This window comes from Drosophila miranda, chromosome XL (assembly GCF_003369915.1).
Source record: "Drosophila miranda strain MSH22 chromosome XL, D.miranda_PacBio2.1, whole genome shotgun sequence".
Lineage (NCBI taxonomy): Eukaryota > Metazoa > Arthropoda > Insecta > Diptera > Drosophilidae > Drosophila > Drosophila miranda.
In genome coordinates this window covers 11,774,060-11,784,630 of record NC_046673.1, presented here as the reverse complement: position 1 = coordinate 11,784,630, position 10,571 = coordinate 11,774,060, and the positions used below count along the sequence as shown (strand labels likewise).

General features: G+C 33.7%; 1 protein-coding gene across 3 annotated transcripts in view; it reads right to left on the bottom strand.

Moving 5' to 3' along the window:
- Positions 1–591: 591 nt before the first annotated feature.
- LOC108155912 overlaps positions 592–10,571 on the bottom strand; it is a 47,365-nt gene continuing 37,385 nt past the window's right edge. The window contains exons 3-11 of one of the 3 annotated variants that reach the window (XR_004474056.1): positions 8,030–8,526; positions 7,688–7,972; positions 7,322–7,606; positions 6,495–6,596; positions 6,283–6,381; positions 5,991–6,221; positions 5,853–5,921; positions 855–1,480; positions 592–763 (exon numbers count right to left, since the gene is read on the bottom strand). Coding sequence is in view for 2 of the 3 variants with exons in the window: in XM_033396424.1 (XP_033252315.1) it covers positions 5,854–5,921; positions 5,991–6,221; positions 6,283–6,381; positions 6,495–6,596; positions 7,322–7,606; positions 7,688–7,972; positions 8,030–8,526 (1,567 nt within the window). In the remaining variant the exon portion in view is untranslated. Of the gene's footprint in view, positions 764–854; positions 1,481–5,852; positions 5,922–5,990; positions 6,222–6,282; positions 6,382–6,494; positions 6,597–6,928; positions 7,187–7,321; positions 7,607–7,687; positions 7,973–8,029; positions 8,527–10,571 lie in introns of those variants that run through there. The other 2 variants (XM_033396424.1, XM_033396431.1) reach the window with 2 other exon arrangements.

Genomic DNA, 10,571 nt, shown 5'->3' with positions numbered 1-10,571 from the left:
GGTCAACGAGGGGGTTGGCTGTGGTGGGGCAGAAGTCAAGTGGCGCTTAGTTGCGCTGGCGAGCGACTAAAAGTCGCGGGCGTCTGCGGCGGGCAGGAGAGTGGAGGGCTTCCTATGAATTCCACTTCAATGAATTGAAAAATTGCCTCGAACAAATTTGATGCGCCGCCAGCTGCTTTGCATTCGCTGGGAGATGGAGATTCCACGGAGATACTCGAACAGTTCGTGGAGGGGGAGGGAGATGGGATGGCATGGCATGGCATGGCCCTTTCCGAACATGACATTTGACATTTGATAATGTCATTTGCCGCGTAATTGTTTTTTGATTTGATGCCTCCCTCTCTATCTTTATCTTTGACTGACTTTCTATTTTATTTTTTTTTTGGTTTTTCTTTACATCTTCTTATTTTTTTTATCGTTTCTTTGGCAGTGGGAGAACAATAACTCAGACATACAAATTGATTTGAACAGGGAACAAGAACGAAGATGTAGACCCACTTTGGAGCCAAAGAGTCCCTTACAGAACCATATTTAAAGGAGCCATATAGCAATCTTGCAAGGCATGGAACACCGTTTTAATAAGTTCATAATTTGACGATGCTTTATTTATTCATCTGATTAATAAATATAATTTGATTTAATTAGTGGCTGCACAGGAACACGCACAAATGTATGTCAATTTTAAATAAAACGCATGATATTGGAGTCGTTGCCCTCTGAAATACGACTCTGTGATCTCACTCCAGGAATAATTAGCGGGAGCCTGGAAAGAAATGTGAAAGGCTTCGATTAGAGATCCGTTTTATAGAAGCAGTAGTAAAAGGTAGTTTAGATCTATTCGATCCTAGCCCTACATGACTTATTTGGCTGTTAATGCCACATCTGAACGGTGGATTGCTTAGCTTCATAGCGCTCCTCATACACTGGTCGAGCATCCACATGGTTTTTCATCATATTCGGTACAGACTCAGACACCGAAAAAGACAACTCAGTGCAAAGTGTTTCGAATTCGCATTCATAGCTTTCAATGCTTTCACGTCCCAGCTCACTTTTGTCGATCTTCGCGAACATCACAGAAACTAAAAGGTTCTCCGCAAAGTAGCGTTTACGAGTGGACAGATCCGAATTGCGGATGTACCGGGCTTGGTACAATATATACTATTACAATTAAAATATTTATTTTTCTCTTTCCAGAGCTCTTTCATGCGGCGGCAGTAGTTGGTGAGAAAATGTGACATCACGGTCCACGGCAGCTTAGTCTCGGCTTGTGTGACCGGTTTTAAGCACTCCTCCAAGATCGCTTTCATACGGCATTCGTGGACCCTAGACCTTCCATGCAATTCAAAGCCGTTGATCGTGCACCCCATCGGACTCTTACGCTGCTCCAACATGAGAACCTCCACCACGCTCACGCTTAGAAAGTCCGCCATTATTCGCCCAATGGAAGGACCTGAGTAAAAGCTCAGCGCAGCGTCGATGCCTTCAGGTCGGGTTTTTTTTTAATTATTAAAAAAAATCAAAAATAACAATAATAATAATAGTTTTTCAATAAAAATCAAGAATAACAATTATAATAATAGTTATTCAATAAAAATCAAAAATAACAATTATAATAATAGTTATTCAATAAAAATCAAGAATACCAATTATAATAATAGTTATTCAATAAAAATCAAGAATAACAATTATAATAATAATTAAACAAAAAAAATCAAGAGTAACAATTATAATAATAGTTATTCAATAAAAATCAAGAATAACAATTATAATAATAGTTATTCAATAAAAATCAAGAATAACAATTATAATAATAGTTATTCAATAAAAATCAAGAATAACAATTATAATAATATTTATTAAAAAAAATCAAAAACTACAAATATAATAATAGTTTTTCAATAAAAATCAAGAATAACAATTACAATAATAGTTATTCAATAAAAATCAAAAATAACAATTATAATAATAGTTATTCAATAAAAATCAAGAATAACAATTATAATAATAATTATACAACAAAAATCAAGAATAACAATTATAATAATAGTTATTCAATAAAAATCAAGAATAACAATTATAATAATAATAATACAAAAAAAATCAAGAATAACAATTATAATAATAGTTATTCAATAAAAATCAAGAATAACAATTATAATAATAGTTATTCAATAAAAATCAAAAATAACAATTATAATAATAGTTATCCAATCAAAATCAAAAATAACAACTATAATAATAGTTATTCAATAAAAGTCAAGAATAACAATTATAATAATAGTTATTCAATAAAAATCAAAAATAACAATTATAATAATAGTTATTCAATAAAAATCAAGAATAACAATTATAATAATAGTTATTCAATAAAAATCAAGAATAACAATTATAATAATAGTTATTCAATAAAAATAAAAAATAACAATTATAATTATAGTTATTCAATAAAAATCAAGAATAACAATTATAATAATTATTATTAAAAAAAATCAAAAACTACAATTATAATAATAGTTTTTCAATAAATATCAAGAATAACAATTATAATAATAGTTATTCAATAAAAATCAAAAATAAAAATTATAATAATAGTTATTCAATAAAAATCAAGAATAACAATTATAATAATAGTTATTCAATAAAAATCAAAAATAACAAATATAATAATAATTATACAAAAAAAATCAAGAATAACAATTATAATAATAGTTATTCAATAAAAATCAAGAATAACAATTATAATAATAGTTATTCAATAAAAATCAAGAATAACAATTATAATAATAGTTATTCAATAAAAATCAAAAATAACAATTATAATAATAGTTATTCAATAAAAATCAAGAATAACAATTATAATAATTATTATTAAAAAAAATCAAAAACTACAATTATAATAATAGTTTTTCAATAAATATCAAGAATAACAATTATAATAATAGTTATTCAATAAAAATCAAAAATAACAATTATAATAATAGTTATTCAATAAAAATCAAGAATAAAAATTATAATAATAGTTATTCAATAAAAATCAAAAATAACAAATATAATAATAGTTATTCAATAAAAATCAAGAATAACAATTATAATAATAGTTATTCAATAAAAATCAAGAATAACAATTATAATAATAGTTATTCAATAAAAATCAAAAATAACAATTATAATAATAGTTATTCAATAAAAATCAAGAATAACAATTATAATAATAGTTATTCAATAAAAATCAAAAATAACAATTATAATAATAGTTATTCAATAAAAATCAAGAATAACAATTATAATAATATTTATTAAAAAAAAATCAAAAACTACAATTATAATAATAGTTTTTCAATAAAAATCAAAAATAACAAATATAATAATAGTTATTCAATAAAAATCAAAAATAACAATTTTAATAATAGTTATTCAATAAAAATCAAGAATAACAATTATAATAATAATTATACAAAAAAAATCAAGAATAACAATTATAATAATAGTTACTCAATAAAAATCAAAAATAACAAATATAATAATAGTTATTCAATAAAAATCAAGAATAACAATTATAATAATAGTTATTCAATAAAAATCAAGAATAACAATTATAATAATAGTTATTCAATAAAAATCAAAAATAACAATTATAATAATAGTTATTCAATAAAAATCAAGAATAACAATTATAATAATAGTTATTCAATAAAAATCAAAAATAACAATTATAATAATAGTTATTCAATAAAAATCAAGAATAACAATTATAATAATAATTATTAAAAAAAATCAAAAACTACAATTATAATAATTGTTTTTCAATAAAAATCAAGAATAACAATTACAATAATAGTTATTCAATAAAAATCAAAAATAACAATTATAATAATAGTTATTCAATAAAAATCAAGAATAACAATTATAATAATAATTATTTAAAAAAATAAAAAATAACAATTATAATAATAGTTATTCAATAAAAATCAAGAATAACAATTATAATAATAGTTATTCAATTAAAATCAAAAATAACAATTATAATAATAGTTATTCAATAAAAATCAAAAATAACAATTATAATAATAGTTATTCAATAAAAATCAAGAATAACAATTATAATAATAGTTATTCAATAAAAATCAAAAATAACAATTATAATAATAGTTATTCAATAAAAATAAAGAATAACAATTATAATAATAATTATTAAAAAAAATCAAAAATAACAATTATAATAATAGTTTTTCAATAAAAATCAAGAATAACAATTATAATAATAGTTATTCAATAAAAATCAAAAATAACAATTATAATAATAATTATACAAAAAAAATCAAGAATAACAATTATAATAATAGTTATTTAATAAAAATCAAGAATAACAATTATAATAATAGTTATTCAATAAAAATCAAAAATAACAAATATAATAATAGTTATTCAATAAAAATCAAGAATAACAATTATAATAATAGTTATTCAATAAAAATCAAGAATAACAATTATAATAATAGTTATTCAATAAAAATCAAAAATAACAATTATAATAATAGTTATTCAATAAAAATCAAGAATAACAATTATAATAATAGTTATTCAATAAAAATCAAAAATAACAATTATAATAATAGTTATTCAATAAAAATCAAGAATAACAATTATAATAATAGTTATTCAATAAAAGTCAAAAATAACAATTATAATAATAGTTATTCAATAAAAATCAAGAATAACAATTATAATAATAGTTATTCAATAAAAATCAAGAATAACAATTACAATAATAGTTATTCAATAAAAATCAAAAATAACAATTATAATAATAGTTATTCAATAAAAATCAAGAATAACAATTATAATAATAATTATACAAAAAAAATCAAGAATAACAATTATAATAATAGTTATTCAATAAAAATCAAGAATAACAATTATAATAATAGTTATTCAATAAAAATCAAAAATAACAATTATAATAATAGTAAATCAAAAAAAATCAAAAATAATAGTTATACAATAAAAATCAAAACTATTATTTATGATTTTAATTGTATAACTATTATTATACCCAATGCTCAAAATGAGTTTAGGGGTATATTCGATTTGTGGTAAAAATGGATGTGTGTAACTTCCAGAAGGAAGCGTTTCCGACCCCATTAGAATATATGTATATTCTTGATCAGCATCAATAGCCGAGTCGATTGAGCCCTGTCTGTCTGTCCGTCTGTCCGTCTCTATGAGCGCCTAGTGCTCAAAGACTATAAGAGCTAGAGCAACGACATTTTGTATCCAAACTTCTGTAATATGTCACTTTTACACGTATATTTCAAAATTTCGCGCCAGTCCGTTCCGCCACCGCAAAGGACGAAAATCTGTGGCAACAATATTGAAGATACGAGAAAATTAAAAACGCACAATCATAGAAAATGACCATATCTATCAGAATGCCGAATCTGGATCGGATCGGATTATTATTATAGCCAAAAGGAACAAATCAATTTGCACTGGCTACGCAGCGCCCGACGTCACGCTCAGACTGATTTTCTGTCTCTCTCGCACGCACTCTTTGTCGTGTCGTTTAATATTAGCGGCGTCTGCCGGAGGAGAGCCATACTGACTTAGTATCGGGTATAACTGTAGAGTTGCGGTGTCCGCAGCAACTCACAACGTTCCCCCTCGTTGGTTTTCACTTTGTGGGTGACCCCTCTCCCCATCACAAGGGCCCTGATCCGCTTCTTTTCTAACTTATCTTTCAAGTGTGCTACTCTTAGCTAGCTAAGCTAGCTAGCTTTGCTAGTTCTTAGAAATTTCATTCCTCACGATTCTCGCTGACAAATTCACCCTTAAGCCTAGGCGCACAGACCTACCTCATGGCTGTGATGTTTGGCGCGACTTTTGGAGGTCGCCGATGGAGGTCAACGAGGTCAGAGGAGAACCTGTGAAAGAGAGAGAGTCAGAGGATGATGATTCTGGAGATTCCGCAGACTGTCCAGCACGCCACTTACACTCCGCAAAAGACTGGCGTGGCATCTCCAAGATGTTGCTGGATGGGGAGTCGGAGTCCGATTCTGAGACCGAGGACGAGACAGTGTTAGGATCAGAATCAGATGAAGCCAGGTGCGAGTCCTCAGAAAATGGTTGGATCATGTTCATGGTTGCGGGACGGTTGCGTTTTATGCGCAAATCGTCTGGCAATGGTTCTGTGGATGGTATCCCCTCGCCTGAGGAGCTGGAACCTGGAAGCAGATTGTTTTGACATTATTAACATTCTTTTAAGAGAAACCATGTAGGCCCTACCTTCGCGGGTGTACGATCCAAGCGAACAGTCGTCGCTATTTGAACTATGGAGGCCTGAAGAGCCCTGATCGTGATTGTCGCCGTCAGTCGCACGTGTCTCTGAAAGGATAAAGAATACTCGTTAAGAAAGCACCAAATTGATACGTAATTTGTGTATGTAATAGTTTACTTTTTAACCATTTGAAAATCAGAGAAACCATGGAAGCACTTACCGGCCCGAATGCGAACATCGTCTGATCCTAATCCTGTCAACTTGTCGTTCGTCTCTGAAGAATAGTTCTTTTTGATAGGGGCCCCGTCAGAGTTGATGGTTTCTGCATGCGGAGGGGTGACAAAAGATACATAATTTGGTTACATAACGTGTTAAGTTTGAGTAACTTTTACCCGGGAATTACCCGGGGTAGAACTTAAGTGCCATGTCTATCGTGCAATAATGTTTGTGGGTTAATAAATGTTGAATGTAAAAAGAAAACGATGGGCGATCGAAAGTTTTGACAATTAATATTGTGAATGTGACCAAACTAGCGGATGGTACATGTGATATATAATGTACAGATCGATAACGATATCGATAGAATTCAGGTTAATGTTTACGTGCATACAAAAATATTTGGTTTTTAATCAGAATCATAGAGAGTGACCATATTTTCTAGGCTTCCGAATCTGGATCAGATCGAGTTAATTTGCCCTCTGGGGGAGAGGAGCCATACCGAATAAATGGTATAAATGTTGAATCGTATTTCACAATTTTCAAACAAGACGGACAAATCGACAGGGCTATATCGACTCGGATATTGATGTTGATTAAGAAAAACGTTTTCCTCTGGGTGCTGCACACATTCACTTTCACCAGAAATCTCTGAAGAGCGCTGGTCGAGAGTGTCGACAGCTGTGTTGCTTTTTTCTGAAGAGAGAAGGCGAATAGAATGTTCTTCAAGAAAACATATGTTTGTATATGTGTATGTAGAAAGAGTCGTGCAAATGATGCGTAATGTGCAACATTTGGGCATATTCTAGGAGAAACGGAGGATGCAGTTACCTTCGCCATTGTCGCATGACCCAAGCAAAAGTCTGCGATCGCCACTGGCTCTGGTGTTTGTCCCTGATGAGCGCTTCTCGGGATTGTCGATGCGAGATTTGCGTGCGATTGTCTCTGAAGGGGGATCGTTGCGATTGCCCTCACAGTCACGACGTGAGGCCTTGGCTCGATATTGCTCGAGGTATTCCATGCCGAGCTCGCAATCGGTATCCAAGTCGACAAACTGTTCGTGGTCCTGGTCCTGTCTACGCTTTACGTTTTGAGGCTTCGACTTATTTTCCTTCACTAAAATGCCAGAAATATGTCTTACAGATTATGATGTTTTTTTTCGAAGGCGGACTCGTCCGAGCTCAGAGTGATACGCACTGTATTGGTAGTTGGTTTTCGATGATAGATTTATAGACTTTGCTTGCGTGTTCATAATGTAGAGTTTTTTTGGCTTTGCCTGGCTGATTGGGAGTGCTTTTTCGGGGCTACTAGGATTATTATTGATGGGCGCGGGCATCTTTTTCAAATTTTCCTTGTTCTTGCCCTTTGTCTTGGGCACTGCTCCAGTGGAGCCCTTCTTGCCAGCATTTTTCAATGGATCCGGAGACTTTCTTCGCTTATTCTCCAGCTGCAAGTTCATGCTGTCCACCAGGCTGAAGATATCTGTGAAAATCGAGAGGATTAAGTAGGGAGTCGTTATCTGTTTGTGGATTCACGTACATTGGAAACGTTGATGAGGACACAATGCAATCTGGTCGGGGTAGGGAAAGGGCATGTCGTAGCCCGATCCCGATAACACGGGCTTCGCCTTGAGTTTCGGTGGAGGAGTGCTCTTGACGGGTACGGGCGATACGGTGGACGAGGACCAGCGACTGGAGACGTCAGACGACGAGAGCGAGGAGAGGCTGTCGGGTTGGCTCAAGGGATCTAAGTTTTTGGCAAGGGCCATTAGCTCCGGATCCAGTTCCAAGTCCAATTCCAAGTCCATATCCACTTCCAAGGCCAGGTCCAGTTCATCCCTCTCAGGTCCGACATCCTGCGACAGCCCTTGGCTATCCTCCGGCTCAGCTATAAGCTTTCCCCCAATCAGCTCCCCCCCAATCGGCTTCTCCTCGGGATTGTGATCCGGCGTGGGAGCTTTATCGCGGACTGCGATCGGCTCGGCCTTAGAGCACTGCGGATCGGAGATGGACTCGTCCTGACCCTGACTGGAACGACTACAATTCACATACACATTCATCGTTACTGGTTATTGGGTATTGGGAATTGGTTATTGGTTATCGATTTGGGAGGGTCTGCGGACAGGCGCAGTAGCTGCCCGAAGGCGGTTCCCCAGCGACACTCTCGCTTTGTCTCTCTTTGGGTCTTTCTTTCTCCCATTGTTGCTGGTAATTTAATCAAGCACACAACGGGTTGAGAATGAGCGCAACACAAAGGAATGGCAAAAAAAAGAAAGACAGGACGATGCAGGGAAACAAAAAGAAAGCGTAGCATGAAATTGGCAGTCGGTGGCTCTGACTTTCATCGAGGTGTAGGGCTCTCTTGTACTCCCTAACCTCTGACGTCTCTGTTTCGCGTTCGCTCTGCCTCCAAACTAACCGTAAATTGCGCTCCATTTTTATTTAGTTTTCATTTCCGGCGGCCCAGCCAGCCGATGTCAATTTTCGCCCCGCCATCGCTGAACGAGAAGGGGCAGAGAGAGAAAGAAGCAGAAAAAGATAGACGCCCTTTGGGGATTTAAGCTTCATATACTTCATATAACTATTCTTCTCGATGAAGAATTGTATGGTCTGTGATATAACAGTATAAGAACAGTATAAAAAAACCATAAGAACAGTATAAAAAGATGGCATTATAGAGGGCTTTATCAAACCCCCCCAAAGTTGTCGAAAGTGGAGTGTCGTCAAACCTGGTTATTAGTGCTCATCATTCAGGGAACATACAGCTATGGATGATCTTCCTTCTGTAGGTACTATGTACTATGTTTTCCCTCTGGAATAGGGAAAATCCCTATGTGCATTTATCAATGCTTTCCACTTGCTCCGTTTCTGCTGGCTTCTGCTGTTTTTTTTTTCGAGTGCAGAACTAGACATTTATCGCCGCTCCCATGTTCACTCGACCCGTGCTCCCGCCGACTAATAACTAACGTGGCTAGCACCGAAACCCCCCTGTCCCTGCCCCGTCCATCCAACACCCTCTTTGGCCACCACCCCTGGTGCAACATCAATTCTCCCTAGACACTATCAAGCCCCACCCGACAAAGTTAGTTTACGGCCAAAGTTTAACAAAAAAAAAAGAGAGAAAGAAAAATAAAACGCTAACGAAAAAAATCCTCGAAAAATTCTACAAAATTGTGTACCGAAAAAAAAAAGATGAAATTTTCGGTCAAAAGCTAGTCGGAATCATGCAGGGAATCATGGGAGAAGAGAAGCTGTACCGAAAAGCGCGAAAAGAGGAACAAGAGAATCATGTAGAGAAATGGGGGATGGGGGGTCCAGGAGAGAAAAAAAATTGGTTTGCAATGCAATTTTTTTGTGGAAGCTTCACACGAAGCTTTTCATTTGGCGCTGGCAGCCATTAGAGGAAAAATCAGCAGCATCCCTACCTACCCAAGGGGAAGGCGAAGGGGAAGTCGGTAGGAGGTGCCCTCTGCCCAGGGGGTGGTGCAGTGCAGTTGTTGCTTCCACACATGTGGAAATTCTGCGCGTTTTGCAGTTTTTTAATTGACCAACAAATTTATTTGATTCGTTAGCAACGCGAATATTTTCTTCCACTGGCCTGACTTTCCCCTACCCCCTAACATCTTTTCTAGAATCATTCACCAGGTCCCCCCCCCCCTGCCACTTGCCCACAGCATCATGACTATATATAAATTTAGATGTGGACAGTGCGTTGCAGGAGCATAAGTCTGTCAAGGGTTATGGTGGGAGATAAGAAGAGTACAAAGAAAAAAAAAACTCTCGAAATTCACATAAAATCCATTTAAAAAAATTTTCTTTTAAATTAAATGTGATATTCTATAATTTGAGAGTGCCGATTATTATTTAAGATCTTCCTGTCAGTCTTGGGGATACACATGGATACCTCACACCCTAGAAAAGTTTCAAATTGTGGTGTCGATTTCGATTCTTTTAAATAACTTTATTCTTTATTGCAAGTCTAACCATCTAGCCATCTAACCTTACAGAACTTATAAACTATCGATGGATTTTCTATACCTAAACAATCTTTCCGTTCCCTTTGGTGTTTTTGATGCCCTTCC